Source organism: Anopheles merus, chromosome 3L, assembly GCF_017562075.2.
Source record: "Anopheles merus strain MAF chromosome 3L, AmerM5.1, whole genome shotgun sequence".
NCBI classification, from domain to species: Eukaryota; Metazoa; Arthropoda; class Insecta; order Diptera; family Culicidae; genus Anopheles; species Anopheles merus.
The window spans coordinates 13,328,054-13,342,885 of NC_054085.1; the positions used below are offsets into that span (position 1 = coordinate 13,328,054).

The window sequence follows — 14,832 nt, forward strand, 5'->3', positions numbered from 1 at the left end:
CAAATGTTATTACTGTATGTTTTGTTTGTTTCCTCTGCTTTTCTACTATATGTATATGTATATATATTTATATATATATATGTATATGTATATATGTATATGTATATAATTTCTATCTTGATTTTGCTTATACAATACTTATCTTTTTTGTTTCACTTTTCTTCCCTATCGACTAAAATTACACGAGCTTCGGCGCATATGTGTTGAGTATGTGTGTGTGTGTGTGTGTGTGTGTGTGTGTTGTAAAAAGATACATTATAGCTGCTATAATTTGTATTGTTTTAGCCACCACCGCTCGTTCTTCCGCTATCCCCCACCAAACGGTCGGCGGTTTGTGTTTGTTTGTTTTTTTGTTTAGCGTAAATTGTTAGCATTGCTTCAGTATATATTATATTACTTTGTAGAGTGGTGTTCTATATTCCGGTTTCACTATTGAATGCAAACATGGTTGTCTACTTTTTGTGCGCTGTTGAAACTGTGGGGGATGAAAGCAAGAAATAAAAAAAGAAACGCGTTATTTTAGGTCATGTTTACACCTCTATCGCCCTTTCCTTTTCCCTCGTTCGTGGGATGCTACTTACGTTTTCTTGCAGAAGCTGCACTTGAAGGCTCCATTACTGGCTTCTAGATAAGGACACAAAGACACAAGATAAGGAACACCCATTAAGATCACATTTGCAAATGCACCAATACACACAACCACACACACACGCACAGTTGCTTCAACACTTACTCAAGTAATGTTCCTCTCGGTGAGTTTCGTAAGATTTCTTATAGCTAAACGTAGCCGGACACTTGTCACACTGGAACGGCTTCTCGCCTCGGTGCAACGTGTGCACGTGTGCCGTTAGTAGAGCTGTTAGAAAGGACAAAAAAGAAAAGAAAATGATACAAATCACATAAAACAATAATTACAAACAGTGCTGCAAAATGTCATGAGTATCGCGTGATGTTCACCAACGAAAACAATGAACATATCCGTGGTAGTTTGATGCTCATTGCTGATACTCAATGAAAGTGCGTCATGACATGCCGAACGTGACATGCGAATTCTTGAGTTCAACGCGATACTCTGACTGACAAGTTGAGCTTAATGCCGGCGCAAGCATAATAATGATTTTTCTGCCTGTGAACAGTGCTGCCTAATGCCACTGTTTCAGTCACCAACACTTATGATAGAAACGAAGTTTAAATCAGCTCACATGCACCACTGAGATGATCATAGACGAAATTCAAACAGTTGGTGGATCTATCACATGCTGGGTGACATTTTGTTTAGCTCTCTTGATCGCTCGCTTGGTCATGACATTTTTGGCGTCTGGTCCCAAGAGAAAAAATGAGCATGCGTTCTCGCTCTGTCTGCTTTGATTGTCTGTCGGGTCAAACAGCGCTAGAAAATATGCTCATTTTGTTTCTTGGAACCAGTCACATGCACCGCATATCTCCCATGACTATCGTGATGATCACCGACACAACATATCGCGACCAAGTGACTGACCAAGAGTTGGTTGCACACAATGTCACCAAGCATGTGATGATCGCAACAACTGTTGCTGAGTCTCACCTCTGATCATCACAGTACAGCTCGTGACGCTGACACGATTTTGTTTCAACCGAAATTCGTCATGCCTATATCAGTGACATTTTGCAGAATTGATCACAGTAAAAAAATCATGACATAGTGACTGATCAAGCGTTGATCGCAAAAATGTCACGAAGCATGCATTGGTGAAACCAATCGTTTTGAGTATCACCATTGATTATCACAATCCAGTACGTCACGCTGACATGGATTTTGTTCCAGTCAGATTTTTGTATGTCATTGACAGTGACATTTTGCAGCTCTGATTACATAAAAAGGAAAAAAACCGATGTCAAAAAGCTCTGTACACCACACTTACGCTTCGAGTCGAACGATTCGCCGCAAAAGTTGCAATCGAACGTTTGCGGTTCCGCCGGCGCCAGCAACTCCTCCGCCATCTTTTCGTGCTGCTGCCGGATGTGCCGCTGCAGGTGGCCGACGTACTCGAAGCGATAGTGGCAGATGCGGCACTCGTGCGGCTTCTCCTTCGAATGGTGCAGCTGCTTGTGCTGGTTGAGATTGCACGGGTAGAGGAACTCCTTCTTGCACAGCTCGCACACAATCTTGCCCTTCGCCGACGAGGACGACTGTGACGAGGAGGAGGCGGAGGGGGTCGCCTGCAACCGGGCGGATAGGGCGGCCGTGGCCGCGAGCCGCGACCGGTGCGTCGCCATCAGGTTCATGTGCCGCTGGAAGCTGGCCATCGTCGACGCGGACGACTGTTCGCCCTCGTCCTCTTCCTCGTCGTCCTCGCCGGCGCCACCGTCTCCATCGTTCGTGTCCGTCACGTCGTCCTCGTTTTCCTCGTCATCGTCTTCCTCCTCTTCGCCGGCATCATCGCCACCGTCACCATTGTTCTGACCCGACTTGCCAGAGCGGCGCTTTTGCTGTTGCTGTTGCTGCTGCTGTTGTTGCTGCTGATATCGCATGCCAAAATCTTTATCGAGAATGTTATCCTCCAGCACGAGCTCCAGATTCGAGCCGTCGAACAGTGGATCACCGCCGCTACCGTCCTCGCCATCGTCCTGCTGATAGTCGCCGTCCGTGCTGCCACCCTCCGCCCGGCTGTTGCTGCCACCCTCTCCGCCCATACTGCTGTGATCTTCGCCGCCGAGCGCCCCTGTCGACGAGCCACCCTCGCCGCCCATCGAATCGTTAAACATGTTCTCGTGCAGCAGATTGAACGCGCTGATACCGAACGGCACCTCCAGATCCATCGCCTCGCTGCCGATGTGCGTCATCATGTGCGTCTTCAGCTCGTGCGCCGTCGGGAACGTGCCGGCGCAGAACCGACACACCAGCTTGTCCGCCCCCGTCGTCGGCGTGCCGGGCTGGGCCTCGCCCGGCGGCGACGGGGCCGCCGTCGAGGCCGGTATGACGCGGCGCAGCTTCCGCCCACCGAGATGTATCCGCATGTGCATGGCCAGCGAGCGCGCCTTGATGAACTTGAGCGAGCACATCGGGCACTGGTGGGCCGACCCACTCTCCGACCGGGGCGAGGACGTGGTCGGCGCGATAATCACGTCGTCCGTCACCATGCCGCCGTACTTTGGCACGCTGCCGCTGCCCTGGCTGCTGCTGCTGGCCTCCCCTCCATAGCCGCCGCCGCGCGCACCCCGCAGCGGAGTGGACGTAAGGTACGGGCTCGGAAAGTCCTGATCCTCCTTCGCCTCGTTCGGATGGTGGTTGGCCCGGTGCCGCACCAGGTGGCCCTTGAACTCGAACCGATAGTGGCAGGTGCGACACTCGAACGGTTTCTCCCGCGCGTGATGCAGCAGATGGTGCTGCTTCAGCTGGCAGCTGAACTTGAACACCTTGTGGCACAGCTTGCACTGCCGATCGGTCGGAGCGATGCCGGCGTCCGCCGCCGAAGCGACCGCCGCCGCCGTACGGTTCTTCACCTCGTTGATGCGCTCGATGTGGGTCTGCAGATGCACCACCAGCTCGTTCTGCCGGTTAAACACCAGCGCGCACACGACGCACTTGAACTTCTTCGCCGTCCAGGACCGCCCGCTGCTGCCCGTCGTACCGTCGTCGGCCGCGCTCGAGCCATCCAATGCCGAGCCGGACTGATCGCCGTCGCCACCATCGTCTGGAGCGGTTCCGGCGGCACCACCACCACGTCCCCGACCGTTCGTCGCTTCCTCTTCTGTGCCGCCGGCCATCAGCACGAGCGGCTGCAGCAGGTGCGAGTTGTCCAGCTGATCGTCTTGATCCGCGTCCTGCTGCTGCTGCTGCTGGTCGAGCAGCTGGCGGGGCGGTTCGCGCAGATGCGTCAGCTCGTGGCGCTTCAGGTTCAGCTTGTGCACGAAGCTGTAGTGGCAGATCTTGCACTCGTACGGCTTGCCGGGCTGATGGTGCAGCATCGTGTGCTGGTGCAGCTGGCTGCGGTACATGAACGTCTTTTTGCACAGATCGCACTGGATCAGGCTGCGGCCGCCGGTTCGCCGGCGCCTCGTTGGCGGCTGCTGCGCCATCCCTCCGTACCCCAGGTGGACACCCGGCCGCGGACCGCGCTGATGGGTGCGCATATGCTCGTGGAAGAGCAGCTCATTGTCGAAGATCTGCAAAGCACAGGCAAAAGGAAAATCATCAAATCGTGTCCCATTTCCTCCCCGATGGAGCACCACCGCCAAGTTATGCCTACCTGTCCGCACACCGTACACTTGCTCATCTTGGGCTGGTCGCCGATCGCGTCCGGTCCCAGATCGGGCAGTATCGCCACACCGTCGCCCTGTTTCGCGATCGACCGGTGCGTCTGCAGATGCCAGTCGAGCGTTTTCTTCTTGAGGAAGCGGCCCGAGCACAGCTTGCACTTGAAGATGAGCGTAAAGCCCCCGACGGCCGCGCTAGCCACACTCTTCTGCTCCCCGTTCTCCTCCTCCCCGCCGTCCCCGCCGTCCCCGCCAGCCCCGACACGCTCCTCCTCCTCGCCCTCGGCGCCATTGTCACGCTTCTCTTCGGTCTTGACCGCAGCGTTGCCGTCGCCGTCCTGTGGGGCAGTAGCTGCAGCCGCAGCCGCATCCAGCACATTGCCCAGCTTCTGCAGCACGTCCGCCGACACGCCCGCCTCCACCATCTCCATCTTCATGCCCGGGTGGGCTTCGGCCGCGTGCGCCTCGTACAGTTCGCGCGACTCGTACTCGTTGCTGCAGACGCGGCAAAGGTAGCATACCTCAGAGTGTTGCAGCTGCGCCGCCTCCAGGTTGTGCGTCTTCATGTGCCCGTTCAGCACGCTCTCGCGCGTGAACGACTCCGAGCAGATCGGGCAGGTGTGCGTGCCGCGGCCGCTGGTCGACCCGGGCTGGCCCGGCGACCCGTACATCGGACTGCCCCCGTCCGACCAGCGCCCGTGCATGGCGGCCATGTGCTGACTGAGCAGCTTGCGGCGCGTGAACGTTTCCGAGCACTTGGTGCAGCGGTACGTGGTCGGCTGGGTCGGATTGCAGCCCAGCTCGTGCCGCAGCATGTGCGCCGTGTAGCTGTACTTCATCGCAAACCGGTAGAAGCAGATGTGGCACTCGAACGGCCGGCCCTTGGGCGAGTGGACGCGCTTGTGCCGGCGGAACTGCGACACCGTGTTGATCACCTTGCCGCACACCTGGCACGTGAACATCTGCTCGCCCGTGTCCGGGTTGAACGAGATCTCGTCCGGATCGATCGGCATCTCCTCCGTCGTCGTGTCGTCGTCCTCCTCGGCCGCCTGCGGCTTGGCGCGTTTGGGGCGCTTCTCTCCGCCCGCGTTTGCCCCACCGTACTCGTCCTCCTCGTCGTCGTCCTCGCCACTGTAGTCGTCCTCGTCGGCACCGCCACCACCCTCTGCACCATCAGCGCCCTCGCCGTCGCCCGTTTCACTGTACGGCCGCTTGCCGGCGGCGCGCTTCATCGCCGCCACGTGCGTCTCCAGATGCGTGGCCAGCGACTGTTTCGTCACGAAGCGCGACTGGCACAGCTTGCACTTGTACACCAGCGAGCAGCCCTCCGGTGGCTTTTCCGCTCCTTTGGTTTCCTCCTCGCCCGCCACTTCCTCCTGCTGCTGCTGCTGCTGCTGTTGCTTCACACCATCATCGGCATTGTTTTGCTCGTTTTGCTCATCATCCGCTTCCTCCTCCTCTTCCTCCTCTTCCTCCCCTTCCTGCTCTCCCTCCTTCTTAACATCGTTCTGCTGCGAGCCGGTGCTCTCGCTTTCGGCCGCCGGCGGCTGCACCTTTTCCTTTGCCGCTGCTGCCGCCGCCTCCGCCAGCTCCGCCTCCGTGTGCGTGCTGCTCGTGTGGCCCTCCAGGGCGGCCCGGTCGCTAAACTCGGCCAAACAAACGCCACACATGTACGCCAGGTCGCTGTTTTGCGCCAAAAACGCGTCCGGATGCTGCTCGTGCAGGTGCTCGTTCAGCAGCACCTCGCGCGCAAAGGTCACCGCACAGACGGAGCAGCCGTACTCGCGCTTCACCGCCGCACTGCTGACCGTCGCGTCCTCTCCCTTGCTGCCGGTCTCCTCCTGCTTGCCGCCGCTGCTGTTGCGCAATCGCTTCTGCTCCTTGTGCTCCTTCAGGTGGATCAGGAAGCTGGACTGGTTCGCGAACCGGCACTGACAGATCGGGCACTCCAGCCCGCGATGCTTGTCCGCGTGAACCGACAGCATGTGGCGCTTCTGCAGCGCGATCGCCGGGAACGTCATGTCGCAGTAGTAGCAGTCGAAGCCGCGCGCCCCCTTCCTCCGCTCCACGCTACCGTCCAGCGACGAGTCGAACGAATCGACCGCACCGGCATCGGCCGCGCCCTGGGTCGTCGCCGCCGCCGGCCCCCCGGCCAACGGCATCAGATCGCCCGCCGCAATGTGCGTGCGCATGTGCACGATCAGCCACCGCTCGGTCAGGAAGGTGTAGTGGCACTTGCGGCACTTGAACGGCTTGCTCGGATCGTGCTGGCTGATGTAGTGGTTCTTGTAGTAGCTGTGGTACTTGAACTCGCGCATACACTTGGTGCACTGGTGGCTACCGTTCGGCAGCACGCGGTGGAATGCGTTGTAGTCGTAGTTGGCGGCCGACCGGGCGGCGCCGCCCGCGGCGGACTGCTTCATCCGGCCGTCGTGCAGCTGGCGCAGCGCTTCCGGCCCGTTCGCCACCTGGTGCAGCTGCGACTGGTGGCGCTGATATTTGCCCCATCTTCCGTGCGATGGCTGCTGCTGGTGCTGGAAGCGGGACTGCAAGGCCGCGATGGTGGAGTTTCTGCCCGCGACGGCGCTGGCCGAATGCAGCGGGTACTGCCGATCGTACAGATATGTGTCGTCGTGATCGTTCACGCGCATCGAGCCACGCTTCGGCATGCCTAAAAGTAGAAGCGGAAGTTGGGGTTGAAAAAAAACAAACAAACAAATCAGCAGTTTGAAAAGGGAGTGGAGGGACATGACGTACTGTCGTGCAGCAAAACAAAACAAAAAATCGCACTTACGTGCGCCATTTTCTACAACACGCGAACGCTACTCGTTCTGTGTGTTCTGTGACGATTTCTTCGTGACGTTGTAATTTGTCTGCGCAGTTTGTCGCGTTCGGTAATGTATTCCTTCTCTTCCTATGCCCTGCTGCTGCTTCTTCTTCCTATTTATTGAATTTGCATTCGGCGTTCCGTTTTCAAAACAACATTTAAATTCCAAACGCTTTTGTTTTTTTTTGCTTCACGCAGCAAAAAAGGGCATGCAAAAGTAGTGAAACAAACCTTCTCCCTAAGGGTGGAGAAGAAAATAAGTACTGCACGCTTGATTTCAAATTAATTAACAGTTTGTGTTCAAATTCAAATAAAACGGTAACATTTAGAGCATCGTGACGTCACAAACCACACGTCGAAGAAACAGAGTCAAACATCCGGTTTGGTGTGAAGGAAAAAAAGAAAGAAAACGAAACAACCAAACCCCAACCGAACAAACACGACCACAGAGAGCCGGAATGTGACCTCAATCCATAAAAAACGAGCTGCCAGCGTGAAGCGCGAACCGTCGAAAAAAAAGGCCCCGATCGATAATTGCTGCTCAATTATCTAATTAACATACTTCACACAGATTACTTTCCTCCCAGCCTCGACGTTGGCGAGACGCGACCCTTCGGACGCACCCGGAAAAAAAGAAAAAAGAAAAAAAAACACTTACCGCCGCGGTAGTAGTCATCCTCGTCGTCGTGGTCCCCCCCGAGCGCATCGACACCGTTGTTGTCCAGCTTTTCCTTCTTGATGCGGCGCATCTCGCCCCCGCCGCCGGCCGCACTGGACGCGAGCAGCAGCTTCTCCTGGTACTTGCGGCGCAGCATCTCGTCGTTGCGCAGGCACATGTCGTACAGCTCGTACGCGGCCAGCAGCTTCGTCTTGCACGGGGCGCATATCCGGTCCGGCATGCCGGCGTTGCTGCCGAGATGTAGCGGGTGGCAGACGGCGACCAGGATCGAGTACAGGCTGCGGGACTGGTACTCCGGCACGACCGTGCAGTAGAGCGACTCCATCGGGCGCACCTCGCCGTCCTCGCCGGCCGGCTTCTCGTCGCACAGGCAGACGCGGCACACGTGCGCCACCGGCGGGATCCGCTGCTGCTCGTCGCCCTTCTCGTCGCCCGCACCGCTGGCCCCGCCCGGGCCGCCGCCAACGCCCTCGCTCATCTCGATTTCCGGCAGCAGCGGTTCCAGCTCGAGCTCGATCGACTCGCTGTGCTTGGGCGGCCGGCCCGGCCGGTGCAGCCCGGACAGGTGGTGGCCACCGCGCCGCCCCCGCCTTCCGGACAGGCGGCGCCGGCTCCCATTGTCGTCGTCGTCCTCCATCTCCACCTCCTCGTCGTCGTTCTCCTCCTCGAGCGGTTCGTCCATCTCGACCAGCAAACTCTCCACCGGCGGCAGGTTCTGCATCAGCGACAGCCCATCCATATCGTCCTCCTCCTCCTCCTCTTCCTCCCCGCCCTCCTCGTCCTCCTCCTCGTCCTCCTCCTCGTCGTCCTCTTCCTCGTCCTGCTCGTTGTCGTCGGTGCGCTGGCCCAGCCCGAGCGGATGGGGCGACACGACGTTGCCGCGCGTCTGCCGCATCCCGTCGTACGAGTTCTCCTCGTTCGGCTCGACAAAGCGCACGTGCTTGACGGAGCGCTTGCGGGGCTGGTCGGACTGGGGCAGCACCATCGCCGGGGTCAACTGCTGCTGCTGCTGCGGCTGGCCATCGCCACCCTGGGACAGCATGCTGTTGATGTTTGGCTTCGTGTCCGCCAGCAGCTTCCCGTCCAGCACCGAGTGCAGGTCGTTGCTGTTGAGCGAATCGGACGGAAGGCCCTCCTCGAGGGCGGCTTCCCCGTCGCCGGAAGCGTCGTTGGCGGCTAGCCGGGCCGCGGCCCGATTGTTCGCGGTGGACGAGCGTGTGATGCGTTCGTTTGGCGGTTCCGGTCGGGCGACGGGCGCTTGGCCACCGTTGCCGCTGAGGGTAAGGGAGAGAGATTGTTGTTGCTGCTGTTGCTGTTGCTGGACATTGTCGCTTTGGTCGACACCCGGGAAGCTAAACTCCGACTCGAGCGACACCTCCATCGGTCCCGACCCTTGCAGGCCGTACATCTGCGTTGCCCTCGGCTGCTGCTGCTGCTGGGTAATGACCGGCATCTGGTTGGCCACCTTGAGCGCCTCATTGTTCAGCACCATCTCGGAGGGTTTCGAGCAGGAGGCCACTATCTGTCCACCGACGGCGGTCGCATCGACCAGGCACGGGCTGGACGACGGCAGCGAGACGGCCGCCGAGAACGGCGATCTGGAAGCGCCGGACGAAAAGTCGGAATGCATCTGGGGCAGCTGCTGCTGCTGCTGGGCCCGCCGATGCTCCGGTACCATCTGTTGCTGCTGCTGCTGCTGGGCAACGAGCGAGCTTGCCGTCACCACGACGGTCGTTTGCATCGCGCCCATATCGCTCAGCCGCTGCATGCCGCTGGGCGACCCCTGCTGCTGCAGGTAGGACGCCACGTGGGTCGGTGTGCCGGCCGCATGGCCGTACGCATTGCCCCCGCCCATGCCGGGTACACCCGGGGGGGAGGCCGCGTTCGGGCTGGCCACCATCGGGCCGACCGTCCGACCGCCGCCGCCCCCGATGCCGCCCGTTGCGTAAGCGCCCCCGCCCGTCGCCTCCACCGCGACAAAGTGGCCCATCGCGGTGCCCACCACGGACTGGCCGTGGGCGGCCAGCTGATCGTGGAAGTACCCGGCGCCGGAGCCGCCCGCCGACCCGTCCACCACGCGGCCGGCCGCATACTGCGCCACGCCGGCCGTCGCTATCATGCGCCGCTGGCCCGCCTCATTGCCGTACCCGCCGTGCGTGACGAACGTGACGCCGACGTCCGCCGCGCCCTGATGGTGATGGTGCCCGCCGAGCCCGGGCGTCATCGGCGAGCCGACGGTGGTGACGACGGTCCCGCCCCCTCCGGCAATGACGCGCTCCGTTGCCAGGCTGTCGCCCCATTCCATCGGCAGCTGTCCGCGTAGTGTGCTGCCAGAGCTGTACTTGTCCTGCATGCAGGAGGTGGCAGTCTGGCGGGTGAAATGTTGCTGCTGCTGTTGCTGCTGCTGCTGCTGCTGTTGATACTGCTGCTGCTGCTGCTGTTGATGATGGTAGTGCTGCTGTTGCTGTTGCTGCTGCTGCTGCTGTTGGTGGTACTGTGGCAGAAGGTGCTGCTGCTCCTGAAAAACCGCCTGCTGCTGCTGCTGCTGCTGGAATAGTTGCTGCTGCTGGTGGTTGAGATACTGCGGTGGCACTTGTCCCGTACCGACAAAGCCACTGCTGTCCTGCTGAGGTTCCAGTACGAATGCTTTCGATTTCAGCTCCTCGGGATGCATTATGCCATCGTTGTCGTGCCGGAGCCGTGTGCTGGGGTTTTTGGTTGGTTGGCTGCTGGCGCACGGCACGGAATCGACGGGTACCGATCGAAAACCGCGGTGTCTGTGTGTGTATGTGTGATTATCCTGTGCGTACAATCAATACGGCGGATTGATGGCTGCCATATGCCGCCGATTCCAACTGCTGCTGCTGCTACCGCTAGCACACACTTCGCGACACACAATTACACTCGCGCGCACACACACACACACACACACGGTATGTGGCCCTTTTTTGCTTGAGAAGGGTGGGCGCAATGATGGCGGCGGCTCGCGGGCTGTGCGTGTGCACATACGAGGCCTCCCCCCCCCCTGAACAAGGTACGGTCGTTTCCGCGAGCGAGAGCGTTTTTCACACCCGCGGGCCGTCTCTTTTCCGACGTTTTCCGACCACCGAAACACCACACTTTTCCACCTTTATTTTCACACGCACACACACACACTCCCTTCCCACCACCAAAAACCACCCGCAAACACACACACACACACTGGGGGAAGAGGTGCTGCTGCTGCGTTTTCAGTGAAATGTGAAGATGCTGCTGCGATTTTTCGATGCACTTTTTTTTTGTTCGATGTCAAACGCACCGCAACACGCGCACACACACACGCGCAGCGACACTCGTGTACGCACACATGCACACACGGGTAAACGGCTGCTGCTGCTGCTGCTGCTGCTGCTGCTGCTGCTGTTGGTGGTGTGTGGTGCTTCAATTGCACAAACAATCTTCCATCTTGATCCGCACCCGTGTATTATTGCAACGCATCGCTCTCTCTCTTTTACTCGCACACACTCTCTCTCGCTCCCCGTTCTGTCGCACTCACCGTCGCGCTTGTCTTCTTCGCACTCACACTCACACTTTCTCACTCTTTCTCTCTCGCTCTGGCTCACTCAGCTCGAGGTGTCGTCGGCGCTGGTTGCGCCCTCTCGTCGCTGGGCTTGTGTGTTCTTCTTGCAAGGGGGATAATAGCGCCGTCGGCAAAGCTGGTCCTACAGAATACGCATTTTTTTAGAACTTTCACACAAACCTACCCACACACACACACACACTCGCGGGCGCGTACGCACGCACGCACACACCTTCCCGTCCGTCCGGGAGTGCAAGGAATTCACACATTGGAATGGACGGGGACTGGTGGTGCTGGTGGTGGAGAGGGAAGAAGAAGGAGAAGAAGGAGACTGTGGCTGGTGGCGAAAAGCGCAATCACACTCCTGTACTTTTTTTCCTTTCTTTCTTCTTCCCCCCCGCTCCGCTCAACCCTGCTGGAAGAAACAATTACACACACACACACACACACCGACTGGCCCCGTCCACCAACCACCACTACAAAACGCGAAAAGGGGAATAAGGAAATGGGGGTAATGGGGGATGGCCACTGTGAGACGGAGGCTTGACCGATTTCGCTACAACGCCATGGAACCACACCACGGGCGGCTCTCGCACATACACCCAAAAAAAAAATGACGGGGAAGCGCTCGCGGTTTTCGCTTTACTGCTGCTGCTGCTGCTGCTGCTCCTGCCGCGACTGCTACTGGCTGTGTGAGCTTTAGTTGCTCGATTTAACACACTGCCCCTTTCTTCTTCTTGCGCACACACTCCTTCGCTGCCACACACCTAGAACCCACACACAACGTGTGGTTGTGATGGCGCTCGCTCGCTATGTGTCGGTCTGCTTCGCCTTCTTCGCCTTCTTCTTCCTCCTCCTCCTGCTCCTGCTCCTCTTCGCCAGCGTTCGCTGAGCCGTCCCTTTTTGTCTCGCGGCTCCCACTGCCTTCCCCTCCCCCTCCTCACCCTTACCTTTATTCCCAGCGGCAGCTCACTGTCCTCTTTTCGTTTCCCCGTTTAAAAGCGCGACAGTACGCGAGCACACACACACACACACTCGCACACGCATGCACACTCGCGCACGCACTTATGTGTCGTCCATACGGGAAGAAGAAACGGACCGACCAACCGTTCCCCCGCGGTGAAAGGAGAGCGCGAGCGCGGGGGGTGCGAACACCGCAAATGACCGAGGCGCGCACACACACACACACACATACACACACCACGGAAAACTATTGTTCCAAGCGCGCGTGTAACCTTCAATTAGATGGTGATAGAAAATGGCCCCCGCAGCATCCGCGGCAAGAGGTAATTGCGCGCGCGGCAAGCCCACCCAACTAAGCCGACACTAGCCAAGCGGAATTGAGAATTAATACAACAAACAAGAAAAACCCACCACACGGGAAAACGGGTATGTCGCCCTAAACTTGTGCTGAACTGAATCTTCTTCTCCGCCGATCGTCGCGGCGACGGGATTCGACGTCGCCTTTTTTTTTCTCTCTCTCTCTCTCTCTCTCTCTCTCTCTCTCTCACTCGGTTTCGCCTGTATGTCCCGTCCGTGCCCGTGTAAGTGTGTGTGTGTGAGCCGTGTGCGCTAAAGATGCACTTTTCGCCACTTCCTGCTCGTAGTTTTCTTCGCCGCTACACTTTTTTACGCTTCCCGTCCCGCTTTCGCTTGCAAGGGATAGCCCGCAAAAGGGGTACGCGGAACGGGCGCCAGGTTGGGCAAATGCGATGCGTAACGAAAGTATGGCGCGTACGCGCACATGACAGTAGCAAACCGTTCGGGAAGGATGGAGGGGTTAAACGTGCGTTTGAAAAAGACGTTGGTACGTTTAGATATGAGTCAATTTTAGAAAATTATGGCAAAAATGCGCACAAAAGCATGTTTTCAACTGGGTGCTCAGAACTTGGCTAATAATAGAAACTTAAATCTGAATTAATTTTATTTATTTTGTTCATTTTGCTATCATTTGACAGGTTCCCAAGTGCAACACATCCACTAAACGATAGTGATGGATAATCCCGATCGGAGTCATGGATCAACTCTGACTCCGGTGCGCAAAATATGACTCCGACTCCGGATCAGTCCGGATCGGTCCGGATCAGTTCGGATCAGTCTGGATTAGTCCGAGTCAGTGCGGATCAGTCCGGATCAATCTGGATCAGTCCGAATCAGTCCGGATCAATTTGAATGAGTCCGGAGGAGTAACCCGGATTAGTCCGGGTGAGTTCGGCTGAATCAGAACGAGTCCGATAGAGTCTGTGCGAGTTCGGGCGAGTAGTTTATGTTGACGTTGTAATTGCTAATTCCCAAAATGACTGTCCATTATCGTTTAGACAATTCTTGATGAGTTCATTGACTTTCAAGTAAGGCATCGAATATGTACGATACAGTGTAAAAAATTTCTTCTTGTTATAATATTTACCTTTTTTTACGTCAGATTTAAAAACCTTTTTCTTTGTACCGTATGCTTCCCAAAAACTCAGTCAAAATTAACATAGCCTTACTGCTTTTTTAAAATACCACCAACTGAAACTTCTCCCCCGGGCTCGACCAGTCTCACTAGGATGCTTCCAGACCCATCCGAACTCATCCGGACTGATCCTAACTGTACCGGACTGATCCGGACTCGGAGTCGATGAGTCCGAAGTTTTTCTCGTGAACTGCCCCCCTCCCCCACCCCTCACCCCCGCTAAAACGGTCCGGAGCAACTCCGAGGGGTACCGGAGTCGGATCAATCCAAAAAAATTCTAAACGGCTCAACCTATCAACCTAAACGGAATATAAAAATACTTCGTTTAGCAGAAGGCAAACGACTCGTGCATGCTAAAATTAGAAAAAAGCTGGCGACACCCTCTGTTAGTGGGATACCCAACCAGCTTCCTAGCTTGGAGGAGAGCTTTCTCATCTCCGCTGTACTGTTGTATGGTTTCGCATTGAACGTGGGTATCAACACCAACGACAATTACTCGAATCTCACTTGCTTCAGTGCTGGTGGCTTATATTAGAGTTTAGTAATTTAACAATCGTCTCGCCGTTCTAGTTCTAGCGATGCATAACTTCAATGCGAAACCATACAACAGTACAGAAGAAATTAGAAAGCCCTCCTCCAAGCGAGGAAGCTCCACTGGTTGGGTATCCCACAAACAGATGGTGCCACCTGCTTTTTGCTATTTTTAGAATGCATGAGTCGTTCACCGTCTGCTAAACGAGGTCTTTCTATATTCCATTTAGGTAGAGAGCTTGAGTCGTTTAGAACCCGTTTAATGGTCGTTTAGAGGATTTGTGGCACTTGGGATGAAGTTAGGGAGCTTTCGTTTTTTTCTATGGATATTCGATTTTCCAGTCTTTTAAGCTTAATCACCTCAGATCATTATTATCCTTATCAAGAAGGAATGATACATAAAAAAGAGGTTATAAAGGTAGAAAATTGAGATAAATAATTTCTTGCCGCATGCGGCAAGATTCTGACCATAACCAAAATCGTAGAAACCCAGCCCAGCCCAAGTGAACCAAAAATCAATCAAAGATCACATAACAGAACCAAAG

At 56.5% G+C, this 14,832-nt stretch overlaps 1 protein-coding gene across 1 annotated transcript; it reads right to left on the reverse strand.

Annotated features, from left to right (window-relative positions):
* Positions 1 to 161: 161 nt before the first annotated feature.
* LOC121598977 lies at positions 162 to 10,416 on the reverse strand. Its single transcript, XM_041926377.1, has 7 exons — positions 10,351 to 10,416; positions 7,722 to 10,236; positions 4,230 to 6,907; positions 1,902 to 4,146; positions 734 to 856; positions 582 to 624; positions 162 to 475 (listed from the first exon to the last, which is right to left on the reverse strand). Exons 1-7 carry the CDS (start codon positions 10,414 to 10,416, stop codon positions 430 to 432), a joined length of 7,716 nt encoding a protein of 2,571 aa, XP_041782311.1. The 3' UTR covers positions 162 to 429.
* Positions 10,417 to 14,832: the final 4,416 nt, after the last annotated feature.

Coding starts and splice junctions, on each gene's coding strand:
- LOC121598977 (XM_041926377.1), bottom strand. CDS start 10,416: ATGCATCCCGAGGAGCTGAAATCGAAAGCATTCGTACTGGAACCTCAG. Junction 6,908..7,721: donor GGATGACTACTACCGCGGCG/GTAAGTGTTTTT, acceptor TTCTACTTTTAG/GCATGCCGAAGCGTGGCTCG. Junction 476..581: donor TGCAGCTTCTGCAAGAAAAC/GTAAGTAGCATC, acceptor CATCCCCCACAG/TTTCAACAGCGCACAAAAAG.